The 20,077-nt window shown below is 45.2% G+C and overlaps 1 protein-coding gene across 1 annotated transcript; it reads left to right on the top strand.

The window, feature by feature from the left end:
* Positions 1-2,326: 2,326 nt before the first annotated feature.
* On the top strand, positions 2,327-18,855 carry cta (Guanine nucleotide-binding protein subunit alpha cta). The gene is made up of 4 exons (XM_075701810.1): positions 2,327-3,114; positions 4,030-4,080; positions 5,881-6,081; positions 15,308-18,855. Exons 1-4 carry the CDS (start codon positions 2,632-2,634, stop codon positions 15,680-15,682), a joined length of 1,110 nt encoding a protein of 369 aa, XP_075557925.1. The 5' UTR covers positions 2,327-2,631; the 3' UTR covers positions 15,683-18,855.
* Positions 18,856-20,077: the final 1,222 nt, after the last annotated feature.

Here is a 20,077-nt window from a genome sequence, read left to right as displayed (position 1 = left end):
CCAGATTGTTACATCATCTGCATATATAGCAAAGTGGATACCCTCAATCTGCGCGAGACCTCGAGCCACTTTTGACATTGCCAAATTAAATAACATGGGAGATAGGACAGACCCTTGTGGTGTCCCACGATTCCCAAGTTCCAGGGTTGTCGATTGGAGTTCGCCTAACCTGAGACAAGCAGAACGGCCACCGAGAAAGGCTTTGACGATATTGTGCAATCGCTTACCCAATCCCATCTCCGAGAGGATATCCAATATGGCCCTGTGCTTGATGCGATCAAAGGCCTTTTCTACATCTAGGCCTAGAAGAGCTCTCGTATGTAGCGGGCTAGCAAGAATAAGGTGATGCTTGATTAAAAGCATTGCATCTTGAGTCGAAAGTCCAGGACGGAAACCGATCAGGTTATGCGGAAGAACATTTCTGTTTTCTACATACTTAGTCAGTCTATTGAGTATGACATGCTCCATGGTTTTGCCCAGACATGATGTTAATGATATGGGTCTTAGGTTATCTAGATTGACTTGCTTGCCTGGTTTGGGAATAAGAATTGTGTTAGCAATTCTCCATTCCTTCGGATAATCACCGTTTTTCCAGAGTTCGTTGAAATACTCTGTTAAATATTTTATGGAATGATCGTCCAAATTTTTCAACAGCCTATTGGAAATGCCATCTGGACCGGCAGCAGATCTACTGTTGAGGTCGTACAGGGCTGCACGAACTTCGCTTTCTGTGAAGTCTTGATCCATAGGCTCACAGTCTTCCCCTGTATATTCAGGCAGGTCTGTACTCTCATCGCTATCCTTAAGCGGTAAATACTTAGCTGCGAGCCGATCCAGAATGGCCTCCTCCGTTGTGTCCTGACTCTCACGATGGACGAGTCGTGCTACTGCTGTTCTCCTATTAGATTTCGTGTCGTTCTCATGAAGCAAATGTCTAAGTAAGTTCCAATTCCCACCACGTCTGATTCGACCATCTATGGAATTACAAAGCTCATCCCATTGTTGTTTCTGTAAATTTCTGGAGTGTTCTTCAATCTCCCTATTCAACAATGCTATGCGCTTCCTGAGTCTCCTGTTCAGCCGTTGCGTTTTCCATCTATTTAACATAGATTGTTTCGCTTCAATCAAGTGCGCCAGCCTACTGTCCATGATGACCGATCTGTTAATGCAATAAATAATTATATTTACCAGGAATGGCAGGCGCTTGACCGAGGACATTGAGCTTTAGGGGGACGATGAGGATATGGCCGGCCACATATTAAAACAGAAATTTCGAGGGGGTGGGGGGGGGAGGGCATGGTGCCCGGTGTGCCACCTCCTGGCTACGCCACTGTATCTCGACAAGCATGCATGCATACATCGCCTTTTCGGCATAGCAGTTGATTGACATAAATTTGCATAACAGTTAAGTTGGACCCGCTGTGGTTGCTCAGTGGCTATGGTGTTGGGCTGCTGAGCACGAGGTCGCGGGATCGAATCCCGGCCACGGCGGCTGCATTTCGATGGGGGCGAAATGCGAAAACACCCGTGTGCTTAGATTTAGGTGCACGTTAAAGAACCCCAGGTGGTCAAAATTTCCGGAGTCCTCCACTACGGCGTGCCTCATAATCAGATAGTGGTTTTGGCACGTAAAACCCCAAATATTATTATTATTATTATAACAATTAAATTGCAACCTTTGTGTTTGGTAATCATAAACACTTCATCGTATTACACGTGGTACATCATGAAAGTAAACAAAATTGTATGCATCGCAGTTATATAGTTGCAAAGCATTACAATAGCCGCTTCACTAAAGCTCTGCTTCACATAGATTCCAATATGTGTCATGAATCTGCATACCCCTCCACCGCTTGAAAATCAGGCAAGTAATTATGCCAAGTGTGCCAACAGTCCGGACCGTAAAATGCTATCGTACTGCGAAATTTGAACAAGAACCAAGCAAGAACGTGTTTCCGTTACTCGGAGCATCCTGTTTGCCAAATGATCGCCTTCGAGATCAGCATGGAGATTAGCTTCTGTTATCGCAAGGAAGTGGACGCTGGATTTGGACACCACCTATTTTCGTAAAATTTTCTACCGTGAAAAGTATGGAGCCTTCATAAACACACGCCTCCACCCGGCGTGTATGTATCAAGGCTCTTCAATAAAAAGTCGCCCGCAGCGCTACGTTTGTAAGTAGTGGAAGGGAACCGCATCACAGATTTTGTTGCGGTCGATCCACTATTCACTTCACACACCTTGCGCGATCCCAGCGCCATCACACAAACTACATGCAAACTACGCATGCGAAAAAAAAAACTTTTGGTCACGTGGTTTCCGGTTGGCCCAAGCGTGCGTTGTTGAAGGAAGGAAGGCGTGTGGGGGTTCCCTGGGCCGCGGGTTATAGGCGCTGGCTGGCTTGGCTGTGTGCGTGTGTGTGTCATTGGCACGGCGGGGCTCCGGCCACCGAACTCCACGCGCATCGGAGCACCGCTAAAGCCGCCCGTGTGGCATGTTGTGGATCCCGCTAGTTCCGCGACGAGGGAGAAAGACGGCCGGCGAGATCAAAAAGCGGAACTGCTGAGAAGCGCCGCAGCTGTGGTCACGTCAAGACAGCTACCCCCCCACCCCGCTCCAGCCGCCGCTGTCATGGATAAGTTGCTAGCGCAGTGCGGCTGCCTCTACGGGCTGCGCTACGGGCCCGAGGAGCTGGAGTCGCTGCAGCGCAGCCACAAGATCGACAAAATGATCCAGAAGGACAAGCAGGTGGTTCGGCGCCAGGTCAAGCTGCTGCTGCTGGGCGCCGGCGAAAGCGGCAAGAGCACTTTCCTCAAGCAGATGCGCATCATCCACCACTGCAACTTCGAGCCCGAGCAGCTACTCGAGTACCGGGCCGTCGTGTTCCAGAACGTGCTTCGCGGCATGAAGGTGCTGGCGGACGCCCGACAGAAGCTGGCCATACCGTGGCAGAGGCCCGCGAACGAGGTTCACGCACAGCGCTTGCTGGGCTACGAGTCGGCCCTTGAGCCCGCCGACGCCGAGACTTTCGGCCGGTACGCGCCCTCGGTGCGGGCTCTGTGGCAGGACGCCGGAATCCGGGCCGCCTTCGAGCGTCGCATCGAGTTCCAACTGGTCAGTGCCCCCACACCTCCTTGCTCGATGCGGGCGTGCGATGATTGTGTAGTGTTTTCTGCGACGTCGCGAGACTTCGTGGAACTTTTGACAGGTGTCCCCGGAGGCGCGCTGTGTCAATAACGTCTAGCCTATCGCCCGCCGATGTAATTTATTGCACGGGCGTTTTCGCGCAGGGCTTCGAGCACTTTTGTCCGGAGGGCGACTGGAAGGGCGAGATAATCAGCGCGATTGAAGCGTACTACGTACTACGTTCGCGTTTGCCTGGCTCCGGAAATGATCGGCGTTGTGGGCTAGCCCAATTTATTGATAGCCAAGCCGTGTATTGTCAGCTAGTAAACGCGGGTTACAAAAGAACTTTCTAACTTTGCTGTAGTAATCTGCACCGCGAAGCGGCCGATTATCTGTCGCCACCCGTTTATCTTGCGGTGAACACGTTGTAGCCGTAAGCTTATCGTCCAGTTTTTTCTATCGCAAGCCATCCGATAAACTTTCGACACACCCCAGAGCTACTGAGTGGCCCCATGAAGCCGAACGTTTCATATTCGATACACGACGTTTAATATCACAAAATGCTTATTTAAGCAGGGAAACGCAATAGCCACTGTAGCTTTTCTGATACGCTGGAGCGAAGTTTCAGTTAAGTATGGCTCAGCAAGGCAAAGTAATAATTACCTTACATTTAACTCGAATAAAATTTCATTGAATTTCTTTGTTTTATTTTCGGCACGAATCTCCACGCCATGGGCAGAATTAAAATGATTAGGTTATTTTAATTTTCTTTTAACGTGGAATTGTGCTAAGGCTTTCAGTGATTAATTTCGGACATTTACTCATGGTTGCCAGTGGGTTGTCGCTGTGCTTTTTTGTGCAGCTTGTCACATTCCTGTATTCACACTCTTGCCTTCCTCACAGGGCGATGGAGTTCGCTACTTTTTTGACCACCTGGACCGAATTGCTACCAAGGTAAGTAGTTGGTATTTACATTAGCATCCTGGGCACAAATGTATGCACAAGTAGAGTACCAGCCAAGAGGTCGTTCACCTTGCAGTTGGTTTTCTGGTAAAGATTTCTGTTAAACACTGGCACTTTACCATGCCATGACGGCCAATGACATGTTTTGAAAGCCTAACACATGGGACGTATTGTGCAGGTTTATTGCTCACGGCACTTTGTGTGTTTTACTTTTACATTTCCTTCAGTTGACTGTCAAGCGTGCTAGTCAGATGCCCATAAAGCTTGAAATAATGGTTTACATAGACACTCTGTCCTCCATGCTGATGGCGATGTTGGCACTCATGTTCTCAGTGCTGGCACATGCTACGGTGTACCCCTGTTTGTAGGTGGTTTTTAAGTTGGCACAATGACAAGTGGTTTCATTATGAACTTAGATTCAGCTTGGGAAATTTGGCATGCATGGTTGTAGCAAACCACCTACCACCACATAAACAAATTTCATTTCTTGCTACATTGCTTGGCAGTTAAAAAATGAAAGTGTTGTAGTTGCTGACCAGATTAAAAGTTAACTGATATATTTGAAACAGGGAACACATTTGGGTTCCGAAATCGCACTGAACTTCTGGCTTAAGAAGTGTGCTTAAAAAGTGTGCCACTAAAAATTCAGAGCCATTCCACTCTGTGAAGGTGAATGACCAATGAAGCTGCATATAACTATAAAGAAAATAAAAACACAAAACAATATAACGCAAATATGGACATTGTTATGTTTATTTGTATTTATGTTTATCTTGTGACCACAGTAGTTATGGCTTTATGGTCGCTATCATTGATGGTCATGGGCTCTGTGACCACACTGGAGATGTTCTTAGCGAACGTTAGGTCTATGCACAACCAATGGCATGCCGTGTAAATATTGGTCTTGGTGTAACACTGAAGGCTGAACCTTTCTAAGAGAAATGCCAAGGACTCTGTCGAGATGACACACATCGACGTTAAAGTCACCCACAATGATGATGGGATTGGGGTTCACCGGGAGGATCCAGCCAAATGTTACAATCATGAAGTCTTCAAGGTCCCTCTTTGATGTTCCGGGATGAATGTATGCGGTGGCGACAATGATTCCGTCCCCAGTCTGTGCGGTGCACGCGTCGGCACATTCCACGGCAAGGCTCTCGCAGGTCATTGGTAAAGTACAGGGCACAACGGCTGCACTGTCATTGTTTGGGTAGATCGCAATGCATCAAACCATCATCCATCAGCGGTTTTAACACATCTGACCTCAAAATGCAGCTGGGACACGTGCGCTGATACGATTTTGTCTTATGCTTAAGGTATTTTAGCTCTGTAGACTGCATCATTTTTGCCTACGCACACCACGAAGAACTGGGAACTAGCTTGAGACAGCTCCACTTAAAAATAAAGTGCTGTCCTCAAGTGCAGACTCTGCAATGTGCTGTTATCCTTAGTTGAGAGAGTTCTTGAAGGGGGCTGTAACAATGACAAAAAAAAAAGGAACAGCAGATGCATGCGTATGTCGAGAATTTCTTTACATCTGACTGGGAACAATATTCTTGCTTGTCGGAAGGGGTTTGATACATGACTGACAAAGGCTATAAAATGCTTCAGTATTTCTCCCGTGGTAATAGCTTTGCTTCAGTGTGTGATTTATGCGTCTATGCTGACATGGCATCCAAGAATGAACTCGTCCACCAACACCAATAATTCTTTACAATTTTTGCTAGACAATACTGGTACTTGCTGTAAGAGTGGACACTGTTGAATTTCCCATGTGTTTCTGGTGTTCAGGAGTACATACCCACCAATCAGGACATTCTGCACGCGCGGAAGGCCACCAAGAGCATCACGGAGTTCGTGGTGCCCGTCAACGGAGTGCCGTTCCGTTTCGTCGATGTGGGTGGCCAGAGGTCGCAACGGCAAAAGTGGTTTCGCTGTTTTGACAGCGTCACCTCCATCCTCTTCCTCGTGTCGTCCAGCGAATTTGATCAGGTGGGCACTTCCTTCTCTCTCAAATCTTGTACTGTCACTCCCGAGATAAGTCAGATAAGTCATCACTGCCTCATAGTCCCTGCTACTCCTGAGTACAAGTGCTGACTTATAATTCCCACATGTTCGGTTAGTCAAACAGGTTTGCCGTGTGGCCACTGAGCCTCAGTGCTCAAAGACGAAAAAAATTTCAGGCGCACTCTTAGGCAAAGTTACACCTTTTGGAGTGTATCTCTGCCACACAGCAGTAATTGCTGTCTGCCTTGCTTGCGTTTCCTTTCTTGAAAATGCCGCGCCCGCTACTTTTCCTGTCGGGAATGCTATGTCATGCTGTTAACATGCATGCTGTTCATTACTGGGTAGTACCGGGCTCGCCGCGTTAAAGAAAGGAAATGCGCACAAGACAGATGCCGATTATTATTGTCTGGCAACAGGGTGTAATTTTGCTTAAGAGTGTACACCGTTCGATGTATTGGGCTCTGCCTACATAACTGCATGCTAATTGGACCTGCGAGCCGAGCAGAAATAGATATTTTTGGCTTGATGTGTCACCGGTATGGTCGTTGGCCATGTTCACGGTGCCTTCTCGAAAGTGAAACTGGCACAGCCTAGTCAGCTGCACCCGAAGCACAAGACAAGCCTAGTGACTAAGTTCTTAATAAGACTGCACCTACGATTTGTCGTACAAGTTCCATGTATCTTGTGTTTGTTTAGTTACATTTTAAATGGTGACAAGGTCCTTGGCAATTTCTTTGATTGCTTTTGCGAATCTTGGTTGGCCAGTATCATCGACACGAACTACATCCTTGACGTCTGGATCGATAAGGGTCGTGATTAAGTGAGAGAAGTGCTGGACAATGACTGTTGTGAGGTCATCCATGTTTATTCAGCTAACATAGCTTGGTTGACATTCATTATGTTACCAGGGAACAAAAATTTGGTGCATTCATTGACTGCAATTTTGTCTATCTGTCGCGGCAGCATGACAGTGGTCAAAATAAGGACTGACTAGGTCACAGGCACATGAATGTACCTATAGCAATGCGCTGACTAGCTTTTTGGACGCTTGTGAAATAATGTCGCTTATTTTCTGGCAAATTCGATATTTTGGACTCCCGATCAGTTTCACGTTCTTGCGGCTCCCATAAAATATGAATTAACGTTCGGCGAGTAACATTTCATTTTGCATTTTTAACACACCCTGTTTCTCTCAGTGTAACCTGGCCAAAAAAGAATGAGTGGCTGAGAAACAGCTCAACTTTACAAGGATGAAGAAAGAAGAGACACATGCACGTGCTGACTCATGACTAGAAAAATATTCAAAATGTAATTAACTGTACTAGAAATGACATATGGGTGATTTCGTGAAGACGTATGGCAGAAAAACAGTGCAGCTTTACATGAACGAAGAAAGAATAGGCACAAAAATATTGCAGACGCTTCATGCCATCTGTGGAGTGATCTGCCAAATGCTTAGAACTTGTAGATCAGGTTTCTGACAGCAAGTGGAACACATCTGTCGGTGGTTTTGTCACTTTGTCTCGGTAGGGAAGCCACGCCAATTTGGATGAAAGCAATGATGATGATAGCTTCTATATGGCATGAAATGTATGCTGAAGAAACCCTTGGTATAAAAACAAAAAAATATAGAAAAAAAGCGGAAAGAAAGTAATGTTAGGGGATGAGGAAAAGTTTAAAAAAAAGAAAAGAAAAAAGAAACTGTCAAAATGTTCAAGGCTGCTAACTACCACATTGATCTTAAACCTTTTTAGTCCTGGCCGTTTCGAGCGTGTCATGGCAATGTGTCATGGTGCGTTCTCTGTGCACCTTGAGAAAGCTGACAAAGCACAACTCCCTATGGACTCAATGTTGGGTCAGGATGCACAAAGGAAATATGACGAGTGACCCATTGGTGGGTCACCATGCGTAGGAATCAAGACTTCGAGAAATAGGCGAACATGTTAATTGAAATGTAGAAATAATGAGGTAAAAGGTAATAAAAGTGGATGAAAAGATAATTTGCCGAACCCACATATTCCACATTATACGTGCGGTGCTTTAACAAGAGAGATACTGTGGTATCTAACCTCCTGTACACTTTCTTGGCTGTTCTGGTGTGCGTACAGAATTAGGTCTGGGAGTGCTAGCCACTATCATTCACAACCATCGCTGCACATGTGGAACACACTTTCATCTGCAGGTGTTGCATATTATGTGAACTTGGGAGCAAGTGACAGGCCAATAAACCTGTTATAAGCTGCCTCGTGGTATCAATACTGCCATATTCGAGACCCTCACTATGCAGCGAGTTAGGAGAGCGAGGGGATCCGAGGGTTTGCCTTGGATCACCTCATTCTAGGATGTTCATGACAATACTTTCATGAACGCCTAAGGATGTTAGTATTCCAACATTCTCGACAGAGCCTGCAGTTGCAAGTTGCATTCAGAAGGCAGCCTTGGACTCTGCTTTGCAGAAATCCATTTAATTTCACATTATTCTTTTTCTTCATTGTAAACTCTAATGCTGCTGTGCCAGGATCAGCTGCTTGGTGCCACAGTTAGAAAATGAATGAAATAGAGTGCTAAAAAATGTCACGCCTACATGTTCTTTCAAACCCCTAAAAAATCTGCAGGATTTTCCTCATACAGTCAAACCCGGTTATATCGAACTCGCTAGAAAACGCCTGTCATTTCGATATAGAGCATAATTCGAAATAATCCTGCTAAATAATTGGATGTCGTAAAAGCACATACCATTTATAAAATCACTTTATTGATGAAACTAGCTTAGTTTCGCATAAATTAGTCCTGCATTTTCTTCTGCTTGGGAAATTTCACTGCCTGCGATGCACGCACTTCCCCACATTGTCAAAGTGAGCCTGAGCAGCTGAGGCCGCAACCTTTCGGATTTGCGCAGAAGCACCGGACTAGTGTGAGTGCACCAATCACTTCGGAGGATGTGGGCAAAGGACCGTCGTTGCTTTCCTCATTGTGCCCACTTTCATTTGTGCTCGGTACGATGTCGGCGATGTAGTCTTTGTTTTCGGGTTCTCCCGTGGTGGCGACGCCATCATTTGCACTCACAAACTCGTCCACCGTTGGTTTGTCAACAGCTTCCGGAAATTTTGACAGCTCGCTCCAAACACCGGCAACGGCTTCGTCGCATTCATCAGAATTTATAGTCATCACCGAGCATGCGGAAACCGGCACGTATGAAGAACCACTTGTACACTGCTGTACGTACGCGTTGGGCGCCACGGGCACTGGATCGCAAGTTTGGCCACTTTAGCCCTAATCGTGCCGAGAGTGCTCCTCGGAATCTTGCACGCTGCAGGGACGTCCAACTTCTCATCGCGTTCGACCCGATTTATGACTTCGAGCTTCGTGACGAAAGGCGAATTCTGCCGCTTCATCATGGCAAAACTGCGGGAGAAGGCCCACAAATCACAAACACAATGAACCAGAAAAGCAGCGACACTACCCGCACATTCGCCATCTTGCACGACGAGAGCACAAGAGCCTTTGATTGGCTGTCTGAGCAAGCGCTGCGGGCGGGCCAGGATCATTTTTTGCAGGGGGCTGTCGACAGCTCGCCCGAGCAGCCCAAACAGTGCGGTCACGGTAGGGAGAGCGGTTGGATGGAGCCGTGCCGCCGGGTTTCCCAGCAACCGCTGGGGAAAGCCAACTTCTGGGGGCACTTTTCCGCCGCTTGACGTTCTATATATCGGGAGTCGCTGCTCTTTTTGTTCAATGTAAGTGTAATTTTTGCAATACATACTCAATGTAGCTATACCATGACCAGAAATTGTTCGATATATAGAATAATTCGATGTAAACGGGTTCGATTTAGTCGGGTTCGACTGTATAGTCATATATGTATCAACACTTTTAAGCACAATTCTCATTTGCTGGACTTGTAGAGATGGCGTGACAAAGCAGCGCCTCTGGCACTGCTTTGTGTTGGTGGAAGACTGGCACCTGGCCAGTCCTCCACCAACACGGCCAATCTCTCCCTTACGGCACCAGCTGCCAGTTCGAATCAGTCACCAACATACCATTGACTGGTTTTCCATTTCTCCATAAATTGAAACATTACAAGTTGCATCTCAAGTTGTCTGTTGACTACTGAACTGTTGTGAGTGGATTCATCCCTGTTTCTTTAAGCTTTTCACTTACACATTGTTCAACGTTGCGATACTGAATAGTCTATCCCTTTGCTTTTTTGTTCCTTCTGAGCTTTTTTCCATGAATCCAATCGCATCTGCTACACTTCTCTGATGCATCTACTGACCGACCACCCACTGCGGGCACTTGTAGTGTCATTTGGCTCATCAGCGGCATGTGTATTGCTAGGTTCTATGTGCCGCTTGTATCCGTGAGTTACTTTCAACAACAGCAGGCCAATTTTTAAATTGTGCCAAGTTATACACAAAGCCTTCGAATAAATTTCAATCATGCAACGTTTGCACTTGGCATATCTTGAGAAGCCAACAAACACTGACACCAAGGACAACATAGGGGAAATTACTTGTGCTTAATAAATGAAATAAAGACGCATGAAATTAATGGAAATGAAAGTGGTTGAAAAAACAACTTGCCGCTAGTGGGGGGCGATCCCACATGATATGACTAATAAATATCGGACCCCTCGGTTTACCCCCTTTCTTCTCGTTTATTACAAGACGAGGGTCTCGAATCCGGCAACATTGATGCCTTCAGGTAGCATGTGGGGGCTTATTGACCAGTTGCCCTCACCCAAAAAAGATCACGTTCTCTTCACGCAGAAAGGACGTTCACGCAGATCACGCAGAAAGGACGTTCCACGTCCACCGCCATGGTCTGTGAGTGGTGGCGCTGGCCAAAACTCCCAGGTTTCTTCTAGGAAACATAAATACCTAAGAAAGTCGATGTGGAAACAGTGCTGGGTAGCTCAATTGGTAGCGCAGCGCACTCGAAATGCGAAGGTTGTGGGATCGTCCCTCACCTGCAGCAAGTTGTTTTTTGATCCACTTTCATTTCTATTAATTTATCGTTTCTTTATTTCATTTATTAAGCACAAGTAATTTCCCCATGTTGTCCTTGGTGTCAGTGTTTGTTGGCTTCTCATGATATGACTAATAAATATCGGGCCCCTCAGTTAACCCCCTTTCTTCTCGTTTATTACACTTGGCATAGTATCACAGTTATTTTCATTCTGTTTGTACTTTTGCATGCAGTACTAAAAAGTGGTAACTATCTGGCAGTAGCAAAACCGAAGAAGTTTCATGAGTTATAAGGTCCTACCACCACTCAGAAGGGGGGGGGGGGTAGTACCAATGTCAATACTATGACCTCACAGGTCAAGTAGCACGGCCACTGAATTTCTAGGTCATGCTGAAACAAAAGTTGGGCAAAATGATGGGCACAGCATGGTGGCTCTCCTTGCATGTATTTAACACTGCGAAAACTCGGTAGGCAAGACCAGCCATGTCTTCACTGCATAAGGCTGAATGTGACTTACACCAGCTAATTTAATGTAACTTCAGTTATTAGGCTCGCCATTGTGTTCAGTTTGCTATGTTTCTGAGAACGTGCCACATGTTTTAACCTGTTTTAGCCTGTTGTTGCGATTCTGCAACATGACCAGATTTGAACTCCTAAGTGCTAACAGGACGCTTAAGCGAGAGAGATCCTAATTTGGGGGGGATGCTCTGCATAGCCATTCACTCGCATGTTGGCAGGTTACCATCTCTGACTCGGAAAACCATGCTGTGTGCATGGTAATCCCAAGGTCAGTGAGCACTTCAAGAAACTCGCGTGAATGTTTTAGTAGAACGAGTTCACTGTGGACGGCTGGTTCTTTGCTTTTGATTTCAGTGCGTCATCCCGTAAAGTGTTAACTTCTTTCATTATATTTCACAGCGTTTTACCTCAAGCGTATTTCCCGAGTTTGCTAGATGGATGTTCTCATACCTGACGTTCCTACATAGAGTCCTTGTAAGGAGTCCATGTTCTGTAAGCTTTACTGAACCCACTAAAGAGGTGAAAATTCTCAAATATGTTCTGCTGCTGTGCACTTCAGAATATTCTTAAAGGAACCCTGAATAGATTTAGACGATCTTGTAGAAATGCACCGAGTTGGCAAGGTAGGCCCTCCTGCTCATCGAGGGCCGTATTTAGGGTTTCTGCATAAAGCGTTTACTTTATTATTAGGCTTTAGACGTCTACATTGCCTCAGATTTAAGCAGTGTTCCTTCCCACATTTTCAGTGCCCTCTGGCAGTTCTACACAGGGTGGTTGAGTGATGCTATTTGCGTGAGCAATCTTATTGGCTGCCCGTGTGGTGCCTTGGGAATACACAACATGAAGCATGCTGTTCCATGAACCCTTTATACCTTTCGAATTAGTTTCAAAGAAATGCTCACAAAATACAAATCTTTTTCAAATGTTTGATAGAGTGGGCACATTAAATGAATTCCAAAAATATGTATTCAGGACAATATATATGTGCGTGTGTGTGTGTGTGTGTTTGTATTTTGTGCTAAAGAAAGTTGGTTTCACTGCATCACTTCAAGTCTGCTTTTTCAGCACTAATAAAGAAAAAGAAAGAATGTAAGAAGCTGAATGTCCCAAACATTACATTCATGTTCTATGAGAGTTGCAACTTAGTCGACTGTCATGCAGAATCACACTTCAGCATATAGGAAAGCCTCACTTAGTGTCGCCTCACTTACTGTATTTTTCTTGCCTTTCTCGACCTTTGAAATGAAAACTCATGTATGAGATGCACCTATTTTGGCTTGGTCGGCATGATCAAATGTGTTTATTATGCACACTTGTACACTTACTGTAAAATGTGCTTGCCCATTTTAGAATACTAAATTTCCATAAACTTTTCACAAGCTACAAATTTTAGTAGAATGAAACTTGAACGAACACTTCTGGCACAGGAAAGCAACATTTGTTGCATGTCACTCGAAGTCATCGAAGGTTTCAGCCTTTGACGAACTGTCAAAAAGTTCAGCCACTTAGGCCAGCAGCATTGTTGGGTCACTGCCGCAGCCTACACGACGTTTTAAGCACCTTGGAGCGTCGTGCATTGCCTTTGTAGCACAGCCCTGCTTGGGCCGAACACACGAATATTGTAACATGGACAACGACTGCATAGTGCGTCACGCCTTAAACGCTTGCAAAAGCAAAATGGTGACTGGAAGTCGGAAGCGCTGCGACTAGTGCTAGACTGCCAAGACTTCTTGCACAGGCGACCGATGCTGCTGATAACAAAGCAACGTTTTTCTTTAACCAGTACTATATGTTGGGTGCCACAACCTAACAGTGAACAAAAATGTGGCGCCTTCTTCTTATTTATTGTGTTAGTCATGTGGGTTTCACATCTTCTGTGAAAAAAAAGTACACTACAACAGCAAACTAGCATGCGTGGCCTCTAATCGTGGAGGCATCTGTATTGGAGGCCACGATAGGCGGGCTATGGTAGCTGTGCTGCCTGCATAGTGAACCCTTGAAGCTGGCATCTGTCGCCACCATCATAACTCGTGAAAAAAATGTGCATATATTGGTTGTGCCAAGGCGCTTAGGTTTTATGCACATGTAAGACACGCCGATTGAAATTTTGGAAAAACCTCATCTTATACGCTGAAAGGTGTGAGACAGGGGTAATTAGAGATTGCAGGGAGAGGCCTTCATCCTGCTGTGGACGTAAAAAATAGGCTGATGATGATGATATAATTAAAAAAAAAAAGAAACAATAATGTACCACGCGACAACTGTGGCAACCATTTTCATGTTGCTCTTTAAAAATGCTTCTGTGGAGATTTCAAATTTTTTGCACCGCCATCTGTGACGCAGAAAAATATATAGCGATAAATGGGAGAGAAGTGCGTGGACACTACATAGCGCCTCTTTCAGGTCCCGGATCCATGATTTAGATTGCGTTCACCTCATTGCAAAGTGTTGTTCAGGAGATTGCTCAACACCTGTGCCGCCTCTTCGAGGAGTGAAGTGCAACTGATGCGGGCCTTGAGCAGACTATATATATATATATATATATATATATATATATATATATATATATATATATATATATATATATATATATATATATATATAAAATAAAGGGAAAATGAGACATTCACCCGATCGTAATGATTGCTACAAAGGAAACCCATGCGGGTTCCCCAAAATAGAAGCCTCGCAGTTGAAAAATTGGTTCTGGTCCCGGACCAGGACCAATTTTTCTTCAACTGTGAGGCTTTTCTTGATGCCACATTTGATGCCGATGCTAGGCTGGGATAATGTAAACCTATTCCAATTGGTTTTTTTACCAAATACAGCATTAGCACCCCAGGGCCCAAATAGCTTGGGCCCTGCCCTTATGGGCACGGCATCCAAACCATTTTTATCTATCATGGAGGGCTAATGGCGTATTTGGATTAAAAAGTCTGAGGTCTCCTTGGCTATTGCCTTGGTCTCCTTGGCTAAGGCTTTCACTTTAAAAACAAATTGCACTAGTTTAATGTTATCTGGGCCCCGAATGCATGATTATGTTTTCCTGATTATTAAGGATTTTGTGTTATGTATACTCTGTTTTTGAATTTCTATTACCACTGTTTTGCATGTGGTCTTCCATGTAATGAAGAAAATGTGATTGTGGCCTAACAGTTGGAGCATTGGGCTGCTGTGCCAGAGTACTGATGTTCGATCCAAGCATCGAGCCCATAATTAATTTTTTTTTAACTTGGAGCTATTTAGCAAGATGGCATTCGCAGCACCCAGCAAGCAGCCACTGTCAGAAAAGTCCGGGAGGGTTTGCAAGGAAAGCTTCACGTTAAAAGCAGGATAGAGTCCCCTACCAGTTTCGCAGCCTAATATTTTAGTACATGCTGGAATAATCACACACCCACAATCTACTTATTGATATAATGCGAACCAAAATATTGGCTGCCGTTACGGGAATGCTTCATGAATGAAGATAAACATTTGTCTGCTGCAGATCAATTTCGTTGCCACAAAAGATCAGAGTGCTTGTTCATAATGTCTACAGAACAGTTTCCAAATTGCTTAAATAAACAGTCGATATGCTGAATAACAAAACAATTTTGAGCGTCTTTCACTAAATATTAGCATTTTCTGGCTTCAAATGCAGTATTCTTTAACTGCTAAGTTTGGGATGTCTTTAGTTCTGTGGCCAGAAAAAAACAAGTGCAAATGATGACTGCTTTCTGTCATGCAGGCGTTGCTGGAGGATCGCTCCACGAACCGACTGGTGGAGTCTCGCAGCATCTTTGAGACCATAGTGAACAATCGGTGTTTCGCCGAGGTGTCAATCATCCTGTTTTTCAACAAGACAGACTTGCTCCGCGAGAAGCTCCTTTCGAGAGCCACCAGCATCGCTGACTACATCGAGAGCTTCCGCGGCGACCCGCACAACCTTGGCGACGTGCAACGCTTCCTGGTGAACTGGTTTTACCAGGCTCGCCGCAGCCAACACAAGCCGCTCTTTCACCACTTCACCACGGCTGTGGACACGGAGAACATCAAGGTGGTGTTCAACGCGGTCCGCGACACCATCCTGCAGAAGAACATCACCCAGCTCATGCTGCAGTGACGCAGCAGCCGGCCGACCTCCTCGTTTGTGTCCGCGTGTGTGTGCGACTGTAGTGATCTATTGGCGGGTTCTGTTGGATATTGTAAAATCAGCTATTCTTGCATCTGGCTAAATGTTACCATAAGTGGGTGGGGCAGCACATTTCTTACAAATTTTTGCTAGGACAGCTTTAACGTCTGTTGTCTGATTCTGATAAACTGTATGGGAGTGCGCACTCAATGCACAGCTTCTTGTGAGCTTGCCGCATTTGGTTTGCCATTGAAACTGCAGAAAAGTGACAACCAAGCTAAACTGTTAGGAAAAAAAAATGTCATGGATAACTATAAAGGGAGCAGTCAGTTAAGTTGTAAGAGATTGTGTGACTGTAAAATGGAATTAACTTTGGCAAGCCTTTTGATCTTGCATGTACTTGCAGAACTTGCATCATAGATCGCTGCAGCAGGGGTGCTTCGTGTGGCACATGTGCAGCTGCCTGCCTGGCTGCACTTTTATGGCAGTGCGTTCACTGCTCTAGTCTGAAGTGCAGCTTTAAGTGAACTTTTTCTTGGGGGCACGTCTGGGAGTACAAATGGTAATTGCCGATGTACATATTGTAAATAAACACACAACGTGCCTCAATTTTCTTGAGTCAACTTGTGCTGCATACCAGTGACTCAGTACTGTGCCCTGCGGAACAGCTATCATGTCTGCCAAAGGGTTTGTACGAAGTGTTCATGCTGGTTGGAGGAGGCAAATTTAAACTTGGAAAAGGAAATTTGCGCTCTGCAGGAATTTCTAAGCCGGCAAGGCTTGAGCATTACAACTTCTTGTGTGGTTTTGCTCGTGCAGCCAGTTTCGTAGACACTTTAGTAGAATGTGAACGTGAAAAGTGAGTTATAACAACACGTGATGGTTTCTTTGGCACCTTGTTATGTTCTGGCACCTTGCAGACAGTGCAGATGATGTTGCTACTTTTGTTTGCCTGTTCCATTCCTGTAGACTTCCTAGTGTTTTGCATTCTTGTATGCTGGGCATCAAGTGCGCTTGAAAATAGACAGAAGCCAGATGCGGAGAACAGCCTGGTAGTAACGCCTGCCTGATGCAACATGCCGCCTATGAAGTGGCACCTCATGTTGAGATACCCGTGAACATACTTTCTTAGCTGTGATTTTGCGAACATCGAACCTGGAGTTTACAGCAGACGTGCATTTCTGTATGTCTGCTGAATGTCTACAGGTGCTTTTACATTGTGTATTTCTTATTAATTAAAAATACTCAAGGAAAACGTTAGGAAGATTGGAGTTTTCGATTAGGTGTTCAACCTTCCAGACTTCAAATGGTAAGAAGTACTCACTTTAAGTTTGCCATGAGTTCCGAGGAAATTTTATGGGATTGTGGCCTGTGGTCATTTTGGGGATTCATGCAAGTGGTGGTCTCATACTCAGTTTTCTTTCCTCACCGTTTTCTGTATGTCCATTTGCCAAGTGCAGTTTCATGTGCCAAGTTATCGCAGTTCCCTCCAGAAAGCAGGGAGCAGTGCCTCCATCTTTTTTCTGTGACCACAGTTTCATTTGCACATGTTGTATGTTAGTGACTCTGCTAGCCCACGAAGCAATTTGTTGTTTGCAGTGGGTATGTGCCTGCGTGAGCTGTTGATGGCAGCTGTCTCCTTCCTGTTATTATATGTAATGTTAAATGAGTGCTACTACTATAATGTGTGAAAGTGGGAACAAGGGAGTGTTTCTACCATGCAAGCAGTAACGGTGTGTTGCAATTTCTCATGTCGGTAGTCCACTTGCAGCTCCCTGTGCTTGGTGTTACGTGCATGTGATGTCTTCAAAACTCTCCTACGTTTTCCTAAAGTGCAATGAAATTCGTGGCCACGACCAGTCAGGCTTTCACCTTGTACGCCAGCGTACGCTCGAAAACTGACTGTTGCCCAATACGTTTTTGTATTTTTTGCAGCAGTGGGTGGGCTGTTCAATTACATTTTCTTTTTCTTGACGCAACATACCTAACTGTTTTTCTAAAAATTTTGTATATTTTTCATCTCCCTTCTTTCTTTTTATGCATGTGTGTGGCACCATAAAGAGCTTATGTGACCATAGAGCTTTGATCTATGTAGGCTTATGTAAAGCCTGTTGTGTCTGTGCCGAAAGTTGCCTCCCTTTTTATGACCTTGTGCAGCTGAACAAATTTAGACGGCAGCTTGTATATGCGGCACACTTTAAGGTGCCAGTATTTACTCGTGCATTCAAGGTCTCCCCGACATGCTACTTGCAGTAATGTGTTGCGAAAACTTGAAAAAGCGTTTCTGCAAGACGTGACATTACCACCTCCTTTTTTTTGTCTCTTTATGCTACTATAAAGATTGAATGTGTCCTATTACATCGAAGGGCACTAGATGCAAGTCCGGTCGGAATAAAAGAACGTAGATATCACCGGAGCACAACATGTCCCGGTTCCCAACTAGGTGGTTTGAGGTGCACCGGTCGATACACTGGGCTGCCTCGTGTTACCCTTCAAGAATGTCCCGTCTTGGTGCAGACAAAAGATCAAATTGTCTGCACCTCGTACGAGGATGAGAGTTGCACGTGCCTTAAGCTCTGTTCCACTGTTCTCGCTTGCGTGCAGTCCTGGCCATTGCATGCAGCGACGAGCATTTGAACCAGTGCGCTTTCACTGGCGTGGCACTGCAGGCCACAGGAAGCTTCACTCAGGGAAAGGTGGCCCGGGCAGTCCACTCTCTGCGGTGATAGTATTATTGTGGTCACTGGTTGGTGCGTGCAGCAAAAGATGTATTTTGTCCTCTTGACATTTGTTCTTTCTTTGCTGCCGTGCGTTATTAGTGGGGACAGGCCTGTTCGACTTCTTGGGTATTTGTCATTTCCGAGCTATCCTGTCCTCTTGTGTTGTTTGTATGCAACATACTTTATTATTACTTCTGTGTCGCGCTAGAAAAGTGAGTTTTTTTTTTCTTTCATTAGCAGTTGGTGGGACAGCATTAAACGGAGATTCCATGGAAACAAGTTTACGGCGAAATTGTGTATGTTCAGATGGGTGGCCATTTGACCAGGGTCCAGTTTTCATTTTGTGCGATAAGTACTAGAGCGGTGTTACTCATGCAAAAAAAAATATATGCAGTTATTTTAAGTTTTAAGACGTTTTGGAAAATAAATGTGGAAACACTGCTATTTATGTGCATTGCTCTCTCTACTTTGAATGTTTGCTTGGGCTTTGGGTTGCAAAAGCAAGCAGTGTATAGACATCCGTAACTCAAGTTTCTTCACCGACACCAGCGCTCGATTCGTCCCCTGGCACACCCGCTTCACGCGGGTGTGCGTTTCCACCGCTGCCCTGCGGGATCACGTTCGCACTGTTTGTGGAAAGCCTTGTCTGCGATGGCTGCAGCTTTGCCAGTGCCGAAAAGGAACGCTTGGCATTACCAGTGTGTTGATAGCTGCCATTACAGCAATGGAAAAACAAATGGACTGACACCACAAATGAAAATCTACCGCTTACTGAAGAAATGGTGTGAGAAAAACTGACGACGCTTAAACTCTGCTGTCGCTTTGCAGAGCTACGACGGCGCCTCCCGGTGGTGCCTTGGTTTCATATTGTACTTCCTAATAGATGTCTAAAATCTGACGTGTCATGTTTCTGGCTCCCTCAATCGCCTCTGCTGCATACAGACAGAAAAATCATGGCCTTCGAGATCTGCATTTGTTATCTAGAGGGCGCTACCACTGGGGTGTGGATTTGAATCTACTGGAACACCATGACACTGCCCGTGGTGAACTTGTGGAAAACTTTTTTGCACGCAGTGGAGGACAAAACAGGAATGAAACATTTATGGCACTGTTGCAAGAAATTTTCCCCAAAATTTCGTTCGTGTTTTCTTGTAAGCGATAGGTGACGTAATTTACTGATAACTTTTGGTACTGGCTAATGCGGTCTCGCAAGCAAATTTCTGGGCAATAAAGGGAAAGCTACGCAAGTAAACCACGCACACAAGTAAGAGCACTCGTGAAAAGAAATCCCACGTTCTTGTGCGAACAGAAAACATATTACTCGCAACAGGAAAGTGAGAAAAAGTACACCTGTGAGGGTTAAACGTGATTGAACATTCATTTCTCCGCCACGTTTTCGCAAGGGCGAATGCGCCGCACGCGGCGTCTACGTTGATGCAGTAGCATCTTTCCCCAGAGGGGGCCGGGGGTGGGGGGTGGAACAGCATATTAATCATTTTGCCCAGCGGGGAAAAAAATGTAGTTAAGAGAGGCTACGCAACAAGACACGCTTTTTCCACTCTCTGCCTTGATCAATATGCAACAGCAAGAAGCCGAACAGTCTAGATATCCTTAAAGAAAGAAAAAAAGCGCTGGCAATCGTCCGTTCATCGAAAGTGGGATGACG

This window comes from Dermacentor variabilis, chromosome 8 (genome assembly GCF_050947875.1).
Source record: "Dermacentor variabilis isolate Ectoservices chromosome 8, ASM5094787v1, whole genome shotgun sequence".
NCBI classification, from domain to species: domain Eukaryota; kingdom Metazoa; phylum Arthropoda; class Arachnida; order Ixodida; family Ixodidae; genus Dermacentor; species Dermacentor variabilis.
Note: the sequence above shows the minus strand (reverse complement) of the source record. Positions and strands in the feature narration are given on the sequence as shown.